At 41.7% G+C, this 25350-nt stretch overlaps 1 protein-coding gene across 1 annotated transcript in view; it reads right to left on the bottom strand.

Annotated features, from left to right (window-relative positions):
- Positions 1-4611: 4611 nt before the first annotated feature.
- The window catches only part of ELAVL3 (ELAV like RNA binding protein 3), a 51511-nt gene continuing 30772 nt past the window's right edge, over positions 4612-25350 (bottom strand). Inside the window, exons 2-6 of the mRNA XM_040415013.1 lie at positions 24698-24905; positions 18081-18184; positions 13457-13610; positions 12671-12896; positions 4612-4940 (exon numbers count right to left, since the gene is read on the bottom strand). Of these exons, the coding sequence (XP_040270947.1) occupies positions 4613-4940; positions 12671-12896; positions 13457-13610; positions 18081-18184; positions 24698-24905 (1020 nt within the window). The 3' untranslated portion in view covers position 4612. The remainder of the gene's footprint in view (positions 4941-12670; positions 12897-13456; positions 13611-18080; positions 18185-24697; positions 24906-25350) is intronic.

The following is a 25350-nucleotide window of genomic DNA, read 5'->3' as shown; positions in this document are numbered from 1 at the left end:
ATATAGGGAGCAGTATTATAGTAGTTATATTATTGTACATATGATCAGTATTATAGTAGTTATATTCTTGTACATAGGAGCCAGTTTTATAGTAGTTACCGTATTTTTAACCTTTTAGACTATAAGACGCTCCTAGGTTTTTGAGGAGGAAAATAAGAAAGACATTTTTTTTAACCAAAAGGTGTGCTTTTGGTGGGTTGTGAACTAATGGTGGCCTGTGCATGACACTATTATGGGGGATCTGTGGATGGCACTGTCATGTGGGGGATCTGTGGATGGCACTGTTATGGGGGATCTGTTGATGGCACTTTCATGTGGGGGATCTGTGGATGGAACTGTCATGTGGGGGATCTGTGGATGGAACTGTCATGTGGGGGATCTGTGGATGGCACTGTCATGTGGGGGATCTGTGGATGGCACTGTCATGTGGGGGATCTGTGGATGGCACTGTCATGTGGGGGATCTGTGGATGGCACTGTCATGTGGGGGATCTGTGGATGGCACTGTCATGTGGGGGATCTGTGGATGGCACTGTCATGTGGGGGATCTGTGGATGGCACTTTCATGTGGGGGATCTGTGGATGGCACTTTCATGTGGGGGATCTGTGGATGGCACTTTTATGGGGGATCTGTGGATGGCACTGTTATGGGGATCTGTGGATGGCACTGTTATGGGGGATCTGTGGATGGCACTGTTATGGGGGATCTGTGGGTGGCACTGTTATGGGGTGCTAGATCTGTGGGTGGCATCTGTGGATGGCACTGTTATGGGGGGGATCTGTGGATGACATTGCTATATATGTGTCATCCACAGATCCCCCTCATAACAATGTCCCCCTATACACCGGCCCGCCACAGTATTTATAAATATTAATCCTGTAAAATACTGTATATTCTTGTACATAGGAGCAGTATTATAGTAGTTATATTCTTGTACATAGGAGGCAGTATTATAGTAGCTATATTTTTGTACATAGTAGGCAGTATTATAGTAGTTATATTCTTGTACATAGGAGGCAGTATTATAGTAGTTATATTCTTGTACATAGGAGCAGTATTATAGTAGTTATATTCTTGTACATAGGAGCAGTATTATAGTAGCTATATTCTTGTACATAGGAGCAGTATTATAGTAGCTATATTCTTGTACATAGTAGGCAGTATTATAGTAGTTATATTCTTGTACATAGTAGGCAGTATTATAGTAGTTATATTGGTGTACATAGAGTGGAATATTTTAGCAGTCATAGTTTGCTGTGTGGAATCTGCATCACTAATCTGCATTGTGAAAAATCAGCCATGTTCTCACATCAACACATTTTCTCCATGTTAAATCACAATCATACCATATATCTCAGCTCTTACCAAATAATCAGCAAGACAATTTTCTTTTATTAATAATTATCTTTTTATTTCCTTTTTTATACGTTTTATTATTCAGTGCTCTCAGCGCAATGGCTTTCAAACCAGCTTATAAAAAATGCACGTTATTATTTTTTTGTGTTTTTTTTTTTTTTTTAAACAATGTGTCAACTCCTTTTTCTTTGTTCTTTAAATAAATTATCACCTTTTCCTCCAATTCCCAATTTAGCCCTATGTCTTCTACGGACACGGGCTTTGACCAGAAAAAAAAAGAAACCTTGTTTGCTTCGGCTCAACAAACATAAATATGCACATATTTATACCTACACAAATAAAGAATAAATACTTCCAAATAAGTTAAAAACAACATTTCAAAAGATCTCGCCAGGTTTTCAGTTTTTTTTTTACATTGTTTTCTTTACATAAATGTCTTTTTTATGCTCTTGTCGACTTTTCATTGAATTTTTTAAAATTTCCAGAGATCCTACAACATTCTACTAAACACAGTCAAAGAAACCACACAGAACCTAGAACACAAATAACTAACTAAATTTAAGGGGTCGAGAGATGTCCTCTGACCCCAACTACCTTATACATTTTTTTTAATATTAGAAAGAAAAAAGCACAAAAAGTTTAATCAAATTATATTAAAATTAAAACCACATTTACTAGAGAAATGTCTGGGGTGTTAACCTAAAAAAAAATAAACGAAAAAACGAGTTATAGAACAGACGGTAACTAATAAACAACCAAATTTTCTCTAGCTAGTTTTCAGGGCTTTTTCAACGACAAAATAATTCGACGCCAAGCTAATTCAACTTATATATTATGGATATTTGGTTTTATTTAGACTCCAGTCCCACTTTTCAAATTTATTTGTTGTGTTTTTTTTTTTTTACATTTATTACAGGGTTTGGAATAGAATTACATGGAGAAAAGCCAGCTCTAGAAAGAAAGTTTACTGCTCCCTTTTGCATAATTTTTATCAAATTAAAATGTAAATGGGTTTGCATTCAAAAATGAAATATCATGAAAATAATCTCAATATTTGATGGTATGGATTGTAGATTTTAATTTGTTTGAAATTTTTTAAATTGTTTAAAATTATTTTTAAATAATATTATAATAATTATAATACAACATTATATATAAGCGGGTAGTCCCTTAAAAAATATTTCTACATTTTTCAAACCAGCACCTGATTCTGAATACTACACGAAAGTAGAAATTTAGTATAGCCAATGAAGTATTCAATAAGCTATATATGTATAGTGCCACCTGTTGTCAGCTCTTTTAGTCATCTCGCTGCCCATCTTGCTCAGTTCTAACCTTTATTTGCCACCAGCCATATATTAGAACTGTGACAGTTACAGGACGCACAGCCTTAGAAAGGACATGCCCTCTGAACTGCCAGCCTGAAATAAATCTAGCTGAGTTATTGGACCAGAGAATGGGATGATCCCTGGATTCATGTGAAGTACAGGGCTGGTTCTAGCTTTGTGAAAAAGAGGTTGTCATGTGTCCTATATCATGTCTGATTTTCATTTTTTATATTAATCATGGGAGAACCCCTTTTTTAATAATTCAAATTTTCTTCCATCGGAGATGTGGAGAAATATTGTTTTTTTTTTATTGTACATCTCTTACATAGCATCATAACCAATATTTTCTACATCATTTTTCAGTATTTTTTTTCTGGCCTAAGAGCAGGGCTGTTTCTTAATGTAAGGCATGGCATCCAAATGATATTTTCTGCTTCTGAATCAGTTTTGGAACTGAAATAATTTTATTTTTGCCTTTAAGAAAAAACATTGGAAATATTTTCTCTTTCTTTCTTTTTTCTTAGTAAGTGGGGCTGAGGCATAAATTTTAACCAATCTAGATATCTTCTAACCCAAACCTGGCACAATATTCAATAATGATAATAATAATTAATAAAAAATACACAATTATTTGGATTTCCCATCATGAGTATGGTTGTTGTATGGTTTTTCATTAATAAATCAGGGGCCGCTGTGTAAAATATAGAAAGACAGTCTGAATGAAAAGGCTTTTAAACAAGTCCCAAAAATTGGGAATCCTGGAACATATAAATATATTGCAGTTCAAATCTAAAATGCATCACAATTTTGGATATTTTTCTTAGGCAATAACAACTTGGGGGAATTAAAAATGATAAAATATGTATTATTGCAAGCTGTGTATTTTTCTGTGATATTCCTGAAGCAAATGGGACTGTCCCTTTTTATGACCAGTCCACAAAATACAAAACAAACCTGATCGAAATGTATTTTTTACAGTTGCTGACATAAAATGTAATTGTGAAATTTTCATATTTTTGAAAGACTTCCCTGCCCCCAAGTTATTTTGCATAATAGGTGCACTTTAATTCTTCCTGGAAGCCACTAGCATGGAAAGGGGTTTTTATCGAATAAAAAAGTTTTATTTGTTCTATCGCTTTACCCCGTAATGAATTAAAAGAGCTATTATTATGTAACTATATATTTTTTATGGACTCCTATTTTGGGACAAGTGCGAAAGGCTTAAAATGCTCATTGAGATTTTTTTTTCACCTTTTTTTTTATAAAAATAGATATTTTTTGTTTTCTCTCGTTTCTGCTCCCGCTCTCAGTTTTTCGTTTATTACTCTTTAGGAGAAGAGAGGATATCGAGTGGGGGAATGGGGGGAGGTCAAGATATAGGCAGTGAAATGGTGCTAAGCCGACACGGCATCAGGTTGTTTAACCAGTTCACAGCCAGAGTGAGAGAGGTAAAAAAAAAAAATCACCACATGCTATCTTCCTTGAAACCTTGTCCCATTCCAACCATGGTGGTAGGAAACTTCTTGACTCAAATTTTGCCCATCTTGGATAGTGCCCAACCGTATCATTTTCAGTTACACCAAGTTCTGAAGGTTCTAAGATAGTCTGAGATGTATTGTGACTAGTTAGTAGGCCACATGCCCACTGGGCTGGCACCAGTGGAATCAATGAAGTCTTAGAATAGTCAGAATTGGTGACCAAGTCCTGGTTTTGCTCAATTATAAAGCAATGGAATCTATCCAGGTGAACCTCAAGTTTACATCAAAGAAGCTAATCCTTGTGCTGAAGTCTTCGGAAACTGATTGGGCCTAGCTTCCCTCTAATTTCAAGGGTGGCAGAATGTGAATGTCTAGACACTGGCATACCTTACTTCTACCTTCTTCCTCTCCCCCCACCCCACCCCACCCCTCCACTCATTGCCCTCTTTTTCATGCTTTGTGTTGTTTACTAGTTTTGAATGAAACTTGCAGAACCCTATCCCCCAGCCGGTATCCGTTCAGACTGGCAATTGCCATGGCTGCCTCATCGTAGTTTGTCATGGTGACGAATCCGAAACCTTTGCACTTGTTTGTGGTGAAGTCCCGGATAACTTTGACATTTGTCACTGCACCGAATGGCCCAAACAGCTGCCACAGGACGCTCTCGTCAGCCTCTGGGGATAGGTTGTAGACGAAGATGCACCAACCGGCAGAGGTAGGACCTGTCAAACTGACTCCGGCAAGGTTGGTAACACTGTCGATGGTTATAGGTGAGAACCTGGGGAGGAAAGAGAGCGGACTACATTGGGTGTAAGGAATAGGTCCATGTGAGTGAAAATGAGGAACGAAACATAAGAAAGAAGAACACTAGGAAGATGCTGGAGTCTGGACATTAGAATACACAATTACACAATTTTGATCAGAAAATAGTTGTTTGATTACTTGACCTGAACAAGGGCCCGACATTTTGTTTTCTATTGAGTTGATAGCTTGAAAAATGAAGACATGAAAATGACACTAACTACTGTAGAAATTCTTATCAGAAATGAGAGAGGAGAACACAGTCACATAAAGGCCCCCAAAAGGGCAAGGATCACCCTTTAAAAAACAAGAACATATGCTCAATTAGATGATACAATCTCTAAGATTCTCCAGCTATGTCACCTTGAGGCACACAAAATTCATAACATTCAGTGACTTGATCTTGAGATATACCAAGTCTACTACTGCAATTACGGCCAAAGTTGATTCAATTCTGCTGCTTTCTAGGTAGCTCTTAGGATTTTTACTGTGTTTCCTACCAGGGTTATGTGGAACCAGATTAGTGGTCAGTGTGAGGAACAAAGTGATTCATAACATTTAGTGAATTCTTGTACTTGAGATATTCCTGGTCTAATAGTCCAGTTGCATACATCTACATTTAAACTTCTCCTGGTAACTTTTAGGCTGTATGCAGTGTTTCCAAACCAGGCGTTATGTGGAACTGCGCTGTTCCTTGGAACGTCTTTAAAGGCTCCTCAGGGGATAGAAACATCAAGTCAATTTTACAATAGGGATGGAGTAGATGTAGGTATGAGGAGCATATTAGTGGATACACTTCTAGGAGTGCTCCTAGCAGCCAAGACATGCAGCCAAGAGAACTGGTAATGCAGCTCTAGACGTGACTGGACTATGAGGTGGTACATAAGTAAGAACACTGATAGACGGAGCCCCTGTTCTTTGGTAGTGAGCTTTCTTATCCATTTACCGTTTTTTGTGTAGACCTAATCTCTATATATGGATATTCCTGAGAACACATTAATAAGACTAATTTTTATATTAGACTTGCTGGAGGTACCCGCAGGACATAAATTATGCTTGCCATGACAACCTGCCTTGTAGAATTGATCTGCACATCATGCTGCCAATAAATATATGGATTCAGTATTTTAGGGCTCTTTTAGATATTCTGATGTTGTCAGCAGGTAATAATACAACCAGCTCCTCCATGTGGTCTGACAAATTTTTCAGGTTTCTTTAATGTAGATATTTTGAGGGATAATCTCAAACAATGTCATACCTCCCAAGCTGCTACAGGTACTGTCCTGCTGTCTGTGGAGGCTATGGGGGAAATTTAGCATTTCCCTTATGCCTTTGTTTTGCATTTAAAAGTTGAAAAACCCCAGTTTACCAGATTTACAAAAACGGGGCATTTCAAAGGTGAAGTGTGGGCCTCAGCACATTCATTATTTATGCCGCAAACTTTCATAACTAATGACATCTCCGAGCTGCTGTAGATTTCAGTTTGCTGCACGGACTGCCGGAGGAGGCATATAATTTATAACGCAGCCTCTGCCTTATCATAAATGACATGCCTTCTCCAGCAGCGCAGTCCCTTTCAAGACTGGAGTAGCACATGCCAGTCTTGGTAAATCAGGGCCTATGTGTATCAGTAGCTTCATGCTAGAATGTGGAAAAGTGGTGGAGGAAAGTTTATTCTGTGGCTTTTATATGGGCACTATGGTTGCCACTGTTTTCAGACCACTGCAGTTGACTGTTATAATGGTATTATGGCTTATGTGGGCACTGTGGTTGGCTCTGTTATGGGGGTACTATGAAAGAACCATGGCTTGTTCTGTCACAAGGTTACTGTGGATGGACCTATGATGGGGGCACTGTGGTTGGCTCTGTTATGGTGGCGCTATGGCTCACAACTGTTATAAGAGCACTGTGGTTGTTTCTCCTATGGATCCACTATAGCTGGTTCTATGGCTGGCAGTGTTATGTGGGCACTGCGGGTATCTCTCTTATAGGAGTACTATGGCTAGTTCTTAATGGAGCACTGGGCTGGCTTTGGTACAAGGTCATTATTGATGGCACTGTTATGGTCCACAATAGCTGGCAATGTTATGAGAACACTGTTGCTGGCTCTTTTACAAGGAAATTGTGGCCAGCACTGTTGTAAGTTGACTCTCATGGTGATGCATGACTTTCACTGTTCTGAAGGTACATGAGAGCGCTATAGTAATGGACACACAAGATGCAGTATATCTAGCTCTGTTAAGGGGACATAGTGGACATAGCTGTTCTGATACTTCCATGTGTTTATAGGGTATAGGGTTCACAACCTACCAGCTTGAATCATTGCAATTTCAGATGGGTGGGCAACATGAGGGCAGATCTGGTACTTTCCTTGTGGCTGCCTTGATTATCTTCTTTGGGAAATTTCGAAAAACAACATGATCTACATGTAAGGTTAGTCTGTGACAAAGTTTGGGGCAAATCCAAAAGCATTCCTTCCTTGACAATTCTCTGCTGGTTATTTTTGGAAAAGCTCATGTATGTATAGAAATATTCCATCTAGAATGGACAGTATGTTCTCTGCTGGTTGACCCTTCCTTATTTATCAATTTCCATCTATGGTGTAATATGTAAGGGGGAAAATATTTTGACCATGATTTTTTTTTTTTGTTCATGGCCATTCAACAACCCCCATCTTCAATAAAAACACAGCCTTTGGAGGTCACAGCTGCTGGCCGATGCATTTTCTGGCCAGCAGTTAGCTCAAGTACATGGTTGGTCGCCAAATATAACTTTCCGTCCAAGTCCCTACAAACCTTTGGCCATCAAAAAGATGATGCGGTATGGCCATCATTATCACAGAATGATTGACGACTGGCCTAGGAATATGTAGAGTATACAGCCAAATGTTAGATACATATTGCTGGGGATGGTATCTAACACGCAATTAGATACAGGGCAGTACGTATGTTGACTATAGTTGATCTTTTGAACAGAGCATAACATAAATTCTTTATGCTTAATAACATGGTGGAAATAGAAGCAAAATTCTGTTGCACGTAATAACCAATCAGCTAAGAGCTTCCACTGAGATGGTGATCTGGTCAGTTTGGATGTAAGTACTATGGTTGGTTATTTCTACCTTGTAGCAATACATAGTAGATGATATCTTCGTACCATGGAGTTTTAAGTGCTATTGGCAGAGCTAAGGGTGCCTACAGTGGCTGTTGGCTCACTTGGGCACTTCCTAGGTTACAATGACCGTCGAATTGATGCCAATATCTGATTGGTTGTTATGGCTTACGGTACATTATAACACCATGTTATTGTATGTGCTTCTTGCGTTATACAACACACAACACAACACAGCCAGAACAATATGGAAAAAAAAAGTCTCCAAAAAGAATAAAAAAAAATGAAAACAAGTAACACCAAAAATAAATAAAAAAGAGTAAAAAAATCTCAGAGCAGCCAAAAAGTAGCAAATAATTTAGCCAGCCATGAATCTAAGTAGGGAAAGAGAAGGGAAGCTGCCGGTTAATGTACGAGCGAGAGATACCAACTCAGCAGAGTGTGTTAGTATTAAGAAAAATGGAACCGACCAAGGACCCCCTTCTTGTGTTGGCTGGTGAGGGCCCATCATTTATTCAACCTTTCGGTACCTCGTTTAGGAAGGGCTGAATAACACAGAGGTGTTTTTGCCCATTATTTATCAATAGAGAAGGGGAACCCTACTTGCAATGGCATAGGTAATTGATAAATGGCCTCTCTTCCTGGGCCACCACAATACTACCTCTTAATTATGTATAACCTGGTCCTTCCACCATTGCTGCCAGATATAGAGCCCTCAGAATGGCCAGCTGGTATTTCCCAAGAGGATAGAGGATCATTATAGGACATGATGAAGAATATGGACTCCTGTAGATTCTTTGGAGCCATATAACATGCATAGAGAGTTCATATTTACTCCAGCCCTATGACCCTTGATGTGAATATGAAGATTGAATGCCTCCATTACCTATAACAAAAATTACATCTCTAAAAACCTTCCATCCACTCGCCTACATCACTGTTGAACATGTTGCCCTCTTTAGAAGGGTATCTCAGCCCGTTCATTAAGCTGCAGTGGGTAAAGACTAAGAAAGGAGCTTAAAGTGGGCAAAAGGATGGGTCTGGGTCTCTTATTTACCTCTTGACTCCATACGCCATGTTTATTAAAGAGTCCAGCCTGTGAGAGAAGGGACAGGAGAGGGAGTGGTATGTTAGTCATCGCGCAAGGAATAGAGGGATGGGGCCACAATGCCGCTCCGGAGAAACAGAAGGAAAAAAAAAAAAAGAAAGTACTAAAAATAAATGAAGAACAAAAATTAAAAAGGGAAATAAAAAAAGAGCGGGAAGAAACCACAATTCTTTTCAATGACCTTATACATACAACATTACACATATCCCTAAATATCACTATATTCTAGGCCTATAACATCATCTGCTACAACATGATCATGAGAAGGTTGGATAAACTAGTCTAGGGAAGCACAACATCATAGGACACCCAGTGAGCAGCAGCATCCATAGTCACACAATGATTTAAAACCGTACCCACAGAAGTCAGCAGATATGTTCCACCATGTCACATTTATGAAATGATTTCTGGACTTGGATTGAACAACTCCAGCTGGGTGACCATAACCACAGTAAGGTTTCCCAGGTCTAATCTATCTTTCTCACCATCAATCATAGGTCCGTACAAACAGAATTCAGTTATGAAAAGACAATAACGACAAGACTAGTAACGCTTTCCATGCATTGATCAGTTGGACATTTTGTTGACATTGTTTGGCTATGCTAACAAACATCTTCATCAGAAAAGACAGTGCTCTTGCAAAGAACACAACGATATGGCCATTTGGAAACCTCTAATTCCAAAGCTTAGTCACCAACCAACTTTGTAAACTTAGAAGAGATGGAGTGACTATGTGGTCCCTGTCTCGGCCATGGTTCACAAACCTTTTGATATCCACACATTTTTTTTTAATATATACTTTGATCCCTTAGAATATGGAAAATGTGGTTAAGAAGGATTAGTTCAACAGAGATGGTTATGTGAGTGAGGGTAAAGGGGGTAAAAAGCAGAGGCTTGGTATTAAATGAGCAATGGGTAGGAAGACCTAGAAATCTTTGATGTTCTACGTGATGGAGAAACCAAGCACCATTGGAACAATAGTCATGTTATCCATCCATTATAACTGGGAGTAAACTCTACTAGGATTTTGTAGACATGATTTGGTTTACACTACAGCAATTCAAGAGTATTCCACATAAGTGTTTTTAAATAAGGATGATGTGATCGAGGGCTTCTCAACGACAACCAAATCTGATGCCAGAGTCAGAGAAACTAAAGCTGCACATGGTAATACAGTTTGACGGCACACCTAAACTGATGCTTACTATAGACATAAGGAACATGTAGAGAAGGTCTGATATAGTTTTTGCTGGAGACCAAAAGAAAGACCTGGGATGAGACAACATCAAGTTGTCTTGTCCTTCATTGTACTGTCTTGAAAGACCATCTTAAAGACCAGACTGGATATATAATCAAGAAAAGGAAAAGAGATCTTAGAAGGTGATGACATATATACAGTAGTATGAGCAAATGCCAAAAGTTGGGAATGAATCGAAGAAATGTTGAGGAAGTAGTAGGTTGGTAGCGAGTAAGTAAGTGGACAGATCATATGATCAAGTACAGAGAACAGTAGGATTTTAGAGGCAAATAAGACCCTTCAAAAGAGGGAAACACTCCTTGTCTCTATTCTTCTTTTGCTGTATATGGTTTCTGCAGGTATAAGGCATCTACAGTCAGGTCCATAAATATTGGGACATCGACACAATTCTAGCATTTTGGGCTCTATACACCACCACAATGGATTTGAAATGAAACGAACAAGATGTGCTTTAACTGCAGACTGTCAGCTTTAATTTGAGGGTATTTAGATCCAAATCAGGTGAACGGTGTAGGAATTACAACAGTTTGCATATGTGCCTCCCACTTGTTAAGGGACAAAAAGTTATGGGACAGAATAATAATCATATATCAAACTTTCACTTTTTAATACTTGGTTGCAAATCTTTTGCAGTCAATTACAGCCTGAAGTCTGGATCGCATAGACATCACTAGATGCTGGGTTTCATCCCTGGTGATGCTCTGCCAGGCCTCTACTGCAACTGTCTTCAATTCCTGCTTGTTCTTGGGGAATTTTCCCTTCAGTTTTGTCTTCAGCAAGTGAAATGCATCCTCAATCGGATTCAGGTCAGGTGATTGACTTGGCCATTGCATAACATTCCACTTCTTTCCCTTTAAAAACTCTTTGGTTGCTTTTGCAGTATGCTTTGAGTTATTGTCTATCTGCACTATGAAGCGCCGTCCAATGAGTTCTGAAGCATTTGGCTGAATATGAGCAGATAATATTGTGCCCGAAACACTTCAGAATTCATCCTGCTGCTTTTGTCAGCAGTCACATCATCAATAAATACAAGAGAACCAGTTCCATTGGCAGCCATACATGCCCACGCCATGACACTACCACCACCATGCTTCACTGATGAGGTGGTATGCTTAGGACCATGAGCAGTTCCTTTCCTTCTCCATACTCTTCTCTTGCCATCACTCTGGTACAAATTGATCTTGGTCTCATCTGTCCATAGGATGTTGTTCCAGAACTGTGAAGGCTTTTTTAGATGTCTTTTGGCAAACTCTAATCTGGCCTTCCTGTTTTTGAGGCTCACCAATGATTTACATCTTGTGGTGAACCCTCTGTATTCACTCTGGTGATGTCTTCTCTTGATTGTTGACTTTGACACACATACACCTACCTCCTGGAGAGTGTTCTTGATCTGGCCAACTGTTGTGAAGGGTGTTTTTCTTCACCAGGGAAAGAATTCTTCGGTCATCAACCACAGTTGTTTTCTGTGGTCTTCTGGTGTTGCTGAGCTCACCGATGCATTCCTTCTTTTTAAGAATGTTCCAAACAGTTGTTTTGGCCACGCCTAATGTTTTTGCTATCTCTCTGATGGGTTTGTTTTGTTTTTTTCAGCCTAATGATGGCTTGCTTCACTGATAGTGACAGCTCTCTGGATCTCATCTTGAGAATTGACAGCAACAGATTCCAAATGCAAATAGCACACTTGAAATTAAATCTGGACCTTTCATCTGCTCATTGTAATTGGGATAATGAGGGAATAACACACACCTGGCCATGGAACAGCTGAGAAGCCAATTGTCCTATTACTTTTTGTCCCTTAACAAGTGGGAGGCACATATGCAAACTGTTGTAATTCCTACACCGTTCACCTGATTTGGATGTAAATACCCTCAAATTAAAGCTGACAGTCTGCAGTTAAAGCACATCTTGTCCGTTTCATTTCAAATCCATTGTGGTGGTGTATAGAGCCAAAAATGTTAGAATTGTGTTGATGTCCCAATATTTATGGACCTGACTGTATATGTCATCTAAAACACCAGCAAAAGGATTGGGCAAGACATAGTCATAAATTATAGGTAGTACATAGAAAAGATGATGAGTTGGCATTGAGAGTCTGAAGGCTTAAGGCTTTCACTAGACATTGTTAGTGACAGGTATATCAGCTATGATACAGTGGGCATTAAGTTCAAGAAGGGAGATGAAAAGTTTGATATTCTGAAAGGGGCTGGATTTTCAGTGGTGGTTTTCTCACCTGAATCTTTGTGTCTGGTGGTGCAGAGGTCCTGTGTACCTCCGGGCTGTGGTCTGGTAAAGGTGGGTAAGCAGAGCTTGGCCTGTCTTCTGACTAGGGTTGTTGGCAAATTTCACTGTAATTGGTTCACTGGCACCAAGTGGTTTTTGCCCATTCAACCCCTTGATGGCCTCTTCGGCCTCTATCCTCTTATCGAATCGGATGAAGCCTACTCCCCGAGAGACCCCTGCAAGGAGAGAAAAGGAATATCACATGTGAAGAACCACCATTTATTGGCTTAGATACACCTGCTTACAGAGCGTATCTGACTATTTCCACTTTGCAAACATTTTGGAAAGTAAGCTCAGAGCAGATGACCCATCTGTAGGTTAAAGGTGATTTTCCTGGAGATATCTTCATCCCTTGTCTTGATGTTTTTTTTATTATGGATCATAGTTTTGGCCAGGAACCACCTGTGGGGCTGTATTATATAAAATGAAGTAGTGTCATACACCCCGATGTATGGGTGACCTAGAGAAGAAGTTGGGTGATTACTGGGCTAGGGCGACCATACATCCTCTTTTTTTCAGGACATGTCCTCTTTTTGGAACCTAAAAAAAAATTGCTGGCTAGTATTTGTAAGTTACCAAAATTGTCTGGGATTGTCACCCAGGTTCCCACCGGGCTGGCACTATTATTAATAAGCACATCTTTCCCCAAGTGTCCTCCTTTTTGAAAAACAAAATTTGGTCACCTTATACTAAATAACATGAACAACCGGCACAATACACTTGTGATAATATATACCTGTGACCTGGTCGACCAGGATACGTGAGGTGATAATTCTGCCGTACTGAGAGAAGAGCTGTTCCATCTCTTTCTGATTCATGGTTTTTGGCAGACTGCTCACGTATAGGTTGGCATCTCGTATGGAGGCTGAGCTTGGGCGGGCGTAGGATACCTGTAAAGGATAGACCATGACATAACTTTATACAGAATACATATAGGACCCAGAAGCCTTTGTGGCCATATATACTACCAGGTGACGCATCAGGATGGGAAAGGCCCTCCTGGGTCAGGGTAATGGGTGGTGTGATGGTGATCATGGGACTTTTGGGATCCCTGTATGAATGTCAGGCAGTGGAATATTTCATATTGCCCTCCAGGGGAGTTGCTAGGTTAAAACAATCGGGGCAGGAGAGATGGTGTGATGTTATTTACATGGGACTGTATATTGGAGGAGGCTGGAGAGATGTTGTGATGTTATTTACATGGGACACTAGGGCGGAGGGAGGAAAATAGTGTTATTTACATGGGACTATATATTGGAGGGGCTGAAGAGAGGGGAGTGATGTTATTTACATAGGACTGTATTTTTGAGGGGGCAGGAGAGATGGTGTGATGTTATTTACATGGGACTGTATGGTGGAGGGAGGAATATAACTGCAGAGGCATTCTAAACATTGGGGGCACTTCAGGACGAGCATTATAACAGTAGGGGGCATTATAAATACTGGGGGCACTGTAGGGGTATTATAAATCCAGGGGACATTATAGGCGTTCTTATTACTACTGGGGGCTCTATAGGAGGGACTTATAGATCTGCCTTATTACTACTAAGAGCACTATGGGGGGCCTTATTACTACTGAGGGGTCTGTAGAGCACTTTATTACCACTGGGGGAACAATAGGGGGCCTTATTTCTACTGGGGGCTCTGTGAGGTTACTCTTGGGGAGCGTTATCACGGTTTGGTGCACTGTAGGGGCAGTATTACTAATGGGGGCACTCTTGGGGAGCATTATCACTGTTGGGGGCACTGTAGGGGTCAGTATTACTAATGAGGGAATTCTAGAAGGGAATTACTATTGGTGGGACTATGAGGAGCACTATTACTATGGGGGGCATTCATTTTTCTTCAGGATAGTATTTGGGGGTATTGAGGAGCACAGTGAGCAGTAGGATAACACTGTGGGGACTCCAGGTTGGGAGATGATAGAAATGTGAGGAAGCTAAGATGTCTGTGTGTTACACTCGGCTGAAAGAAGTTGTACGGACCAAATGGAGACGATGATGAGAAGATCTACATCAGAGGAGACGTCATCTGGGAGACCCTGGATGTGACAGGTATGTGCTGCTGTAGTGTGGGGGGAGGAGAGACGACTTAGAGAACTAGGCCATATTCATTAATGCTTGGGCATCGGATCTTTTGAGACCCTAGTAGCAACGCACCTGTTGCCCTCACATATGTGTCTAGTTCTCCCCTAGGTACAAACTGACTGACATAATGACTGTGTTATACAAGCACGTGCAGCAGTGAAGAGGTTAATTATCGGATTCCCCCCGAGGGGAGCGATTGTTTGTGGCACCCCTGGACACTGTTGTCACAGAAATGCTGGGTCGCTCTAGGGAGCCTCCCAGGAGCCTTTGCAGCATTCACACTTGTCGTTAAGGGCAGAGACTGATCTGATGCAATCGTCTCTGTCCATGAACCTACACCTCATAGATCACTCACTGGAGGGCGCCAGCAGCCATTTTGTCCGTTTCCAGGGAAACAGGGCCTGAATCGCACGGTTTTCAAAGCTGATAGATGGGCCCAATTTACAGACCTCCAAAACCGTGATGTCTAACACAGCAACCGATCAGATTGCAGCTGTCGTGTTTATAAGGCATGCTGGGAAATGAGGGAATTAGGGCGGTAATATAACTCTTGGAACCCCCTGCAATTCCAGGAAGAAGGGGGGGGGGGAGTCTGGAGATTAGCATTCTGAGAAGTGTCCTCTTTACACCAGAAACTGAAGAATGGACTACCCTCCTGCATTATAGGAGTTCAGCTGTTAGGTCAGCTCTCAGATGTATTTCAAGACAGGCTTGTTGATTGTTTCCAACAGCAATGAGCAGAACTGTGATTGCAGCTCTGGAGTATAATGCAGGATGTAATTCAGGATCAGTACAGTAATGTAATGTATATACACAGTGACTCCACCAGCAGAATAGCGAGTGCAGCTCTGGAGTATAATACTGGATGTAACTTAGGATCAGTACAGAATAAGTAATGTATGCACACAGTGATTCCACCAGCAGAATAGGGAGTGCAGCTCTGGAGTATAATACAGGGTGTAACTCAGGATTAGTATAGGATAAGTAATGTAATGTGTGTACATAGTGACTGCACCAGCAGAATAGTGAGTGCAGCTCTGGAGTATAATACAGGATGTAACTCAGGATCAGTACAGGATAAGTAATGTATATACACAGTGACTTCACCAGCAGAATAGCGAGTGCAGCTCTGGAGTATAATACAGGATGTAACTCAGGATCAGTACAGGATAAGTAATGTAATGTATGTACACAGTGACTGCACCAGCAGAATAGTGAGTGCAGCTGTGGAGTATAATACAAGATGTAACTCAGGATCAGTACAGGATAAGTAATGTATGTACACAGTGACTCCACCAGCAGAATAGTGAGTGCAGCTCTGGAGTACAATACAGGATGTAACTCAGGATCAGTACAGGATAAGTAATGTATGTACACAGTGACTGCACAAGCAGAATAGTGAGTGCAGCTCTGGAGAAATGTGTTGAAAGAATAGGGTCTGAACACAGTTTAGGACTCACACTCCTAAATTGTAATCTGTAAGGGAACTTGGCAGCGCCACCACAGGACAAATAAGGTATTACACAGTTCCCACTGAAATCAATGAGCTATATGTGTAATGCATGGAGGTCCTGGGTCCTCCATGGTGAGAGATGCTCTTTGTATCTGTTCTCTGTCAAATGGGGGAATCCTCTCTATTAAACCCCTTTTAATTCTCATTAAAGTTGCTGTACAGTCATCTGCTGGGAGTTGTAGTGCTGCCGTTCTTCTCATTTACATATAAATTACATATAGGAACAATGCATTGTCTCATTGTACCTCACAAGCGGTGGCTGTGTGTCCTCATGCTACGTGTCACTTTCATTAGGTCGGAGCGGAGCTGACAGCCATTAAACATGTCACTGTGTTCGGTCACAATGCCGCCTCTGTGGGACTGACCTTTGTATTATTAGCCGTGATTAAGTCACTTTTCGGCTACACAAGACTTATCCTTTAACTTTTCCTGTGAGGAGCTGATTTGGGTTTTAATGGCAGCAGCTGGCTTCCTGTGCCAATCTCGGCTGCCCCCCCCCCCCCCCCCCCCCATTCACTTAATCTCCAGGGGAAATACCCCGTAATTAGCCGGAGAGGGGACAGATGGCTGAGCGCCTTTGTCTCACGTCCTCCCCCCGCTCCCCCACTATTCACAGCATCGCTCTCCCCGAGGGGCGGATATTTGAATGACAAAAGGAAGACAAATAAAAGAATTTTCCCCATCGTCCCTGACCTGCTGCCTCTACTATAAGACGTGACCTTCAGGGAGAAGATGGAGAGATAGGGGGCATCTGTCAGTGCGGCCTTCTGGCAAGGTGCAGATATCCGGCGGAGGAGGGGGGGGATAGCTGATTTCTTGGTATAAAGGGTGCGCTGCAATCATTTCTCCCATTTTTTGTATTTCTACAGGACTCAAATCCCAAAAATATGGGCATTGTCCATTGACGTGATGTATCGTGTTTGATACTGTGAGGCTGGGCAGGTATATCCAAGCCTTTTACGTGTGATATTCTTGGATGAGCTGACCTATGTTAGCCCCTCGTATACAAAACTGTCAGCTGAGATGTCGTATCTAAGCTTATTATGTGTGATACTACCTGCTGATATGGTGTATCTAAGCCTATCATCTGTATATAAGCCTGTAGTGTGTGATGCGGTCAGAGGAGTTAGTGTATCTTGTGTGATACTTTGCTGAGCTTATGTATCTAAAATTATCGTCTGATACTGGCTGCAGAGCCACCTGCGTATCTAAGCTTACCATGCCTGCTGATCTTCTGTATCTAAGCCTATCATGTGTGATACTGTCTGCTAAACTTCTGTTCGTTAGCCTATTATGTAGGATATTATCTGATGAGTTGGTGTATCTGACCCTATCATGTTGGATACTGTGTATCTAAGCTTATCATCTGTGATACTGTCTGATGAGCACCTGCGTATCTAAGCTTACCATGTCTACTGATCTTCTGGGTCTAAGCCTGTCATGTGTGATACTGTCTGGTAAAGCCAGAGTGCCTAAGCCTATCATTTGTGATGCTGTCTGCAGAGCTGTGTATCTAAGCCTATTATGTGATACATCGTATCTAAGTCTGTAGGATATTGTGTTGTGCCCAGAGTATCTAAGCCTGTGTGTGATACTGTTTGCTGCGCCAGTATATCTAAGCCTATCCTGTCTGCTGACGCAGCGTACCTGAGCCTATGACGTTTCTTCAGCTGGTGTATCTAAGCCAATCATGTGTGATACAGTTAACCAAGCAGCCGTAAATCCCTCATGATGACATGCTGCTCCCACACTGTCCTCACCTTGATCGTCTTTGTCTGGAGTTTCAGTCCGTTCAGGGTGTTTATGGCTTTATCTGCGTCATTAGGATCCACATAATTTACAAATCCGTATCCCAAGCTCTGACCTGTAGGGAGAAGTTAGATACGGTGGTCAGTGTTATCTTATCAGACAGGACTCAGTGATGACCATCAGTCACAAAAACACAAAAGGACCCCGGCTAGTGCTGCACTCCCGGGTCAGAGGTCTCCTGACAGCTTGGTGTCCACAATGTCACCACCTGCCCTTACAGAGATCCTAAACCAAGATACATCCATTTCGGGGAATCCCATAAAAGAATGGAGTACATGAGGCGGGCTTCTGAAGACTAATCCAGCATAAAATGGCCACTTCGCACATGCACCATTGCTACATTTGTGAAGTTCTCCAGAGGAACATTGCAAAGGAGTTAGGAGTTCATTTAATGTTGCTGAGATAAATGTTGTGATTTCCTGTTGAAGCGCTTATTTCTTTGTGCACTATGTATACATAATGACAATGTATGGGAAATAAAATGGTTAACAAACTGGCAGACCTGGTTACGTTACCAGGGTGATAGACTTGGTCCACCCCCTGGTTTGTTAGAGAGTCTTAGCTGAGCAGAGCAGAGCAAAAGGGAAAATGTGTGTATGAAATCTCCTAATGAGTAGGCCCAGAGAGAAGCCTCATCGAGGAAACATCACTCTTAAGACTGAAAAGCTGCCATACTTAACTGAAAGAAACCCCTGAAACCCCAGACATTTTAGAAAGGCTAGAACCAGCAAAGCTGCAAACTGGATTCAGACAGTTAGGTACCGCTCGTTTATGGCATTAAAGACTTTACTACTGTGGAAAGGGTTAATTGCCTCCAACACCCGTCACACTTTAAGACGGACTGGCCACCCGGATCTAACACCTTGACCCCTCAGCCCAGAAAGGACAGACTGACCTGATGCAACCAAACAGGCCTGGTCACTGACTCTACCACTATACATCTGCCGGCCCACTGGTCCTGCACACCTGCCTTCCATCCTGCCAACTATTCACCAGCAAGGGCTCCCTAACTACTACCAGGCAGGAGCCCTCAGATTGTGTCCCAAAGGAAGAAAGAGTGTGCCCTGATTTCATTTCCCACAGCCTGGGGAGCGCCAGAGGGATGATTGCCACCATGAACTATGTGAACTACTGCCGCCATCATAGTCACTACCACTCCGCCCAACCTTGCCTTTCCTCTGCATTTACACCCACAGGAAAAGAGCATGTTTGACCAAGCCTACTGGTAGGTTGTCTTGCACCATCCAGTTGTGGCCTTAGGCTGAGAAAACATCCAAAATGTGTCCGTCTGTCCTTCATCTGCCATCTAGTAGGGAAGTTCAATTTTTGGGCTTCAATGGGGTTCAATTTCTGGGCTTCAATGTGGTAGTAAATCCATGTGGTGGCCTGATCATGTTTACTAATGAGGTGGCTCACTATCTAAATCGCTTTAATAGAAGAATATCAGCATATATGGCTGCCTCCAGGTTTACATGCAATTGAGGGTCAATATGGGTTGACATATAAGCTCCATATTCTGGCACACCATATTGGCCAGATGTTCCACCACAAAAAGGCACATTGAGATCGAGGGGAAGCAGGAGAGAGCAAGCTAAAGAACAGAGACCACCTGAAAATTATTCTGACCCCCAACACGAGCTCATAAGTTGAAAACAGAGATAGTCCTGGCCATGAGCCATAGACATAGGTAGCCATTGGGATTAGGAGGATAGGTGACAAATTCCAAGGTGGTCAATCTGCTTTCCTGTGTTATAGACATTTAAAAATGGTGGAACATGTCAACAGAAAAATCAATGTCAATGGGCAGCTAAAGTGGTGCACTACCCTGGTACTACTTAACACATCGGATCTCACAATCTTATCTTGCGTGTCAGTCAAGTATGAAGTATGTGTATGAAGACAGCCATGTTATCGTCTACACTGGTATCTGTCAAAGCAGAAATAAATTACCGTGCCATGTACTGTACATATGTGTATCAAATATGTCACTTAAAGGGGGACTCGATATTGTTTTAAATAAAGTTTATTGAAATGTGGATTGAATGTGCTCAGTATGTGTAATGTATACCCTGCACTATAGCAGGTCTTGGTATCTCCATATAAAGACAATACATGTGGAAGTGTAAATGAAAATGTCTGACGAGAAAACTGTTCCGCACAGTAACCAATCAGAAATCAGCTTTCATTTCTTACACGGCTGTGCAAATAGGAAAGCTGCAATGTGATTGGTTGCTAGGAACAACGAGGCCAATTTAACTACTTGAGAGTTTTGATAAATGGGAATAGATGGCTTTATGTGATGTAACCAGCTTTTCCAGACATCTGAAAGGAAAGCTAGCTAGGCAGTGCTGTAGGTTTGTGATTTAGGATAATGGCGGCCAAGGGATTGGTAACCCAGGTTTCTGAGAAAAGAACCCGCTGAAGAGATTTTGAGGACAACTTACTAACCGTCCGTCGTGTAAAGTAAATAATGTAGATTTAAAGTCAGTGAATAATGCCACGATAACCCATCCCATAGTACATAATAAACCTTCATTTTCTAAACAAAAAAAAAATCTTTTCTGGGCGGAGCTTAGTTGTCACATGACTGTTTGAATCTTCTAACTGACACTTGTGCAGGGAAAGGTAATAAACATTTGACTATAACGGCCACTAGTTGCAACAATGTGGAAACCACACTGTAAGAGTGAATACAGGTAGCGTGAGGCTTTTATCATCTACAGGGGACACATACAATCGCTTTTTACTGGAGTTGTCCTTTAAGCCCAAGTCAACTGGCTGATATGTTGGAAATGTAATTTAGAGAGGAAAAGCATACAGACAGTATTGGACTGAAGTTCCTTGGGCCCCCCAGAGGATATCATTCTGAGGGCCCACCCTCTTTTTTTATTAGGGGTCCATTATTGTCAGAGCTTTGAACCACCGGAGGATCCTCTAGTGGGCCGGCCGGTTGTGATCTGCAAAAAATCTTTTTTATTGTGGATCCATTATAACAATGCCTATTCTTTTGTCCACAAAACGGACAAGAACAGGACATGTTCTATCTTTTTTGCGGAACCACAGAACAGACAAACGGATGCGGAACCACTGAAATAAATAGGTCCGCATTCAATCTGCAAAAAATGCGTTCGGATGCGGACCAAAAATACGGTCGTGTGAATGGGGCCTTAGTAGATAACTGTTTTACCCCATTTGATTTTTACCTTGCAGCTCTTACCCAGGAGCTATTTTATCTCTCTCCAATATGGCTGCAACCTCAACCTTACCCTCTAATAAGGGCTCATGCACTCCGATCTTTTTTGCGGATCAAATGTTGACCGATTCATTTCAACAGGACTTGAAAAGATGCGGACAGCACACGGTATTTCCGTTCCAATGCCCTGCCGAAAAATAGAACATGTCCTATTCTTATCCGTTTTGCGGACAAGAATAGCACATTTCTGCAGGAGTAAAAAAAAAATGGTGGCTTTCACTCGGCTGGTATCAGTGTTTTTGCAGCAGGCAAAACACATACGGCCGTGTCCATGAGCCCTAATGAGGATAGTCTCTATAAAGACAGGAATCTATGTGTACTCATTCAAGACACGAGATTGTAATCAATACTTTGATAGGATCCATGAAGGAATTTCACAATCCATCATCATGATAACACCAGTAGTCACTAGTAGTGATGAGCAGGTGATCTCTAATTTCTGATGTGAACACAGCCTTATCAAAGTGATCATTTTTGACTACTAGAAATCTGTTTAATGAAAAAAATGTTAACACTAAAATGTGCGCTAGTGACTAGTGATGGGCGACGCGAGCTTCGGATGTTACATCTGAAGTCGCTTCGTTCATAACTTCAGATTAATACTGTACAGAGATCCGTCTGGGATCTAATACTGTGTGGATCTCTGTACAGTATTAATCCGAAGTTATGAACGAAGCGACTTCAGATGTAACATCCGAAGCTCGCGTCGCTCATCACTAGTCAGTAGCGCATATTAACTTCCTGTTTGTGGCACATTAGTATATGTGAGGGGGGAAACTTTTCAAGATGGGTGGTGACCATGGCGGCTATTTTGAAGTTGGCCATTTTGAATCCAATTTTTGTTTTTTCAATAGGAAGAGGGTCATGTGACACATCAAACTTATTGGGAATTTCACAAGAAAAACAATGGTGTGCTTGGTTTTAACGTAACTTTATTCTTTCATGAGTTATTTACAAGTTTCTGACCACTTATAAAATGTGTTCAATGTGCTGCCCATTGTGTTGGATTGTCAATGCAACCCTCTTCTCCCACTCTTCACGCACTGATAGCAACACCGGAGGAGAAATGCTAGCACAGGCTTCCAGTATCCGTAGTTTCAGGTGCTGCACATCTCGTATCTTCACAGCATAGACGATTGCCTTCAGATGATACGAGATGTGCAGCAACTGAAACTACGGATACTGGAAGCCTGTGCTAGCATTTCTCCTGCAGTGTTGCTATCAGTGTGTGAAGAGTGGGAGAAAAGGGTTGCATTGACAATCCAACACAATGGGCAGCACATTGAACACATTTTGTAAGTGGTCAGAAACTTGTAAATAACTCATGAAAGAATAAAGTTACGTTAAAACCAAGCACACCATTGTTTTTCTTGTGAAATTCCCAATAAGTTTGATGTGTCAAATGACCCTCTTCCTATTGAAAAAACAAAAGTTGGATTCAAAATGGCCGACTTCAAAATGGCCGCCATGGTCACCACCCATCTTGAAAAGTTTCCCCCCTCACATATACTAATGTGCCACAAACAAGAAGTTAATATCACCAACCATTCCCATTTTATTAAGGTGTATCCATATAAATGGCCCACCCTGTAGATATATATACACTCACCTAAAGAATTATTAGGAACACCTGTTCTATTTCTCATTAATGCAATTATCTAGTCAACCAATCACATGGCAGTTGCTTCAATGCATTTAGGGGGGTGGTCCTGGTCAAGACAATCTCTTGAACTCCAAACTGAATGTCAGAATGGGAAAGAAAGGTGATTTAAGCAATTTTGAGCGTGGCATGGTTGTTGGTGCCAGATGGGCCGGTCTGAGTATTTCACAATCTGCTCAGTTACTGGGATTTTCACGCACAACCATTTCTAGGGTTTACAAAGAATGGTGTGAAAAGGGAAAAACATCCAGTATGCGGCAGTCCTGTGGGCGAAAATGCCTTGTGAATGCTAGAGGTCAGAGGAGAATGGGCCGACTGATTCAAGCTGATAGAAGAGCAACGTTGACTGAAATAACCACTCGTTACACCTGAGGTATGCAGCAAAGCATTTGTGAAGCCACAACACGCACAACCTTGAGGCGGATGGGCTACAACAGCAGAAGACCCCACCGGGTACCACTCATCTCCACTACAAATAGGAAAAAGAGGCTACAATTTGCACGAGCTCACCAAAATTGGACTGTTGAAGACTGGAAAAATGTTGCTTGGTCTGATGAGTCTCGATTTCTGTTGAGACATTCAAATGGTAGAGTCCGAATTTGGCGTAAACAGAATAAGAACATGTATCCATCCTCTGATGGCTACTTCCAGCAGGATAATGCACCATGTCACAAAGCTCGAATCATTTCAAATTGGTTTCTTGAACATGACAATGAGTTCACTGTACTAAAATGGCCCCCACAGTCACCAGATCTCAACCCAATAGAGCATGTTTGGGATGTGGTGGAACGGGAGCTTCGTGCCCTGGATGTGCATCCCTCAAATCTCCATCAACTGCAAGATGCTATCCTATCAATATGGGCCAACATTTCTAAAGAATGCTATCAGCACCTTGTTGAATCAATGCCACGTAGAATTAAGGCAGTTCTGAAGGCAAAAGGGGGTCCAACACCGTATTAGTATGGTGTTCCTAATAATTCTTTAGGTGAGTGTATAGATAGATAGATATGAGATAGATAATAGATAGATATGAGATAGATAGATAGACAGACAAGAATAGGAATTTTCTATTATAGTTGCGGCCATGTGCGGTCCTCAAACTGCAGAACACACACGGCCGGTATCTGTGTTTTGCGGATTCGCAAAACAGTACAGTCATGTGAATGCGCCCTAAATCTGAAACCAAGAGGAAAGGTAGGAAAGGACACATGTGAAGATTAGGTGGATATAAGATAGATGATAGATAGATAGATAGATAGATAGATAGATAGATAGATAGATAGATAGATAGGAGACAGTAAACACCAGGATGATTTCATGTATGGCCGCATGGTGTCTGCACTCTACAGCAGTAATGGTGATGGTTATCAGCTTATCATCGGCCACATCAGGAATGTCATCATGGAGCCTACACTAATGAGGTGCGATAAGGATTTTGGGGAGGGGGGTACTGTCTCTCCTTGGGGAGAGCGCCTTAGTCGGCGTGAGGAGACTTATAGGCCATACATGCAGAAAGGGATGTGCGATAAGGACGGAACAGTCTGTAAAGGATAAATCTGCCGTTCCTCCATCCTTCTCGAGGTCTGAAGGCGATGATGATGGATGATGGCACAATCCCAGTGGTACCCCTATTAACCCTTAATGTGGTCTCATACCTGTGATTTTGTCTCTGACCAGTTTACAGGACTCAATTTCTCCGATGCTCCCGAAAAGACTCTTAAACTCTTCTTGCGTCATGTTCTGAGGAAGATAGTTGACGATCAAATTGGTTTTACTGTCGTCCGCTGCCCCGTTTGTGCCGTTGAGAATGCCCACACTTCCGGGACCATTGCTGGCCTGTGTCTCCATGGTGCTTATTATCTGCTGGAGGGAAAAGAAGAAGAGACGAAAGCAGCACGTCAGCGTCCATCTTTATGTCATGGCCTCACCCAGTGATGTCATCTCTAACGGCTTTCTCGCCATACATTACTAAGCAAGTGATTATGTCACCCTGTGCCCGAAATCTCATCCTATCATTTATCAGGATATGAGGTCCCCCAGCTTTCCCAGACTCCTGCATGATACAGGATCAGGTCATATATCACTAGGTAACTGAGCAGTCACAGGACCCCCATTACCCCGGACCACACAAAGTCTAAGGTAGGTATCAGGACATTACATACTATACGTCCGAGCTGCTGTAGAACCTCTTAGTACACACACATGCTGCTGCAGAACCTCTTGATTCACACAAATGCTGCTGCAGAACCTCTTAGTACACAGACATGCTGCAGCAGAACCTCTTAGTATACACAAATACTGCTGTAGA

The sequence above is a fragment of the Bufo bufo genome, chromosome 1 (assembly GCF_905171765.1).
Source record: "Bufo bufo chromosome 1, aBufBuf1.1, whole genome shotgun sequence".
NCBI classification, from domain to species: domain Eukaryota; kingdom Metazoa; phylum Chordata; class Amphibia; order Anura; family Bufonidae; genus Bufo; species Bufo bufo.
Note: the sequence above shows the minus strand (reverse complement) of the source record. Positions and strands in the feature narration are given on the sequence as shown.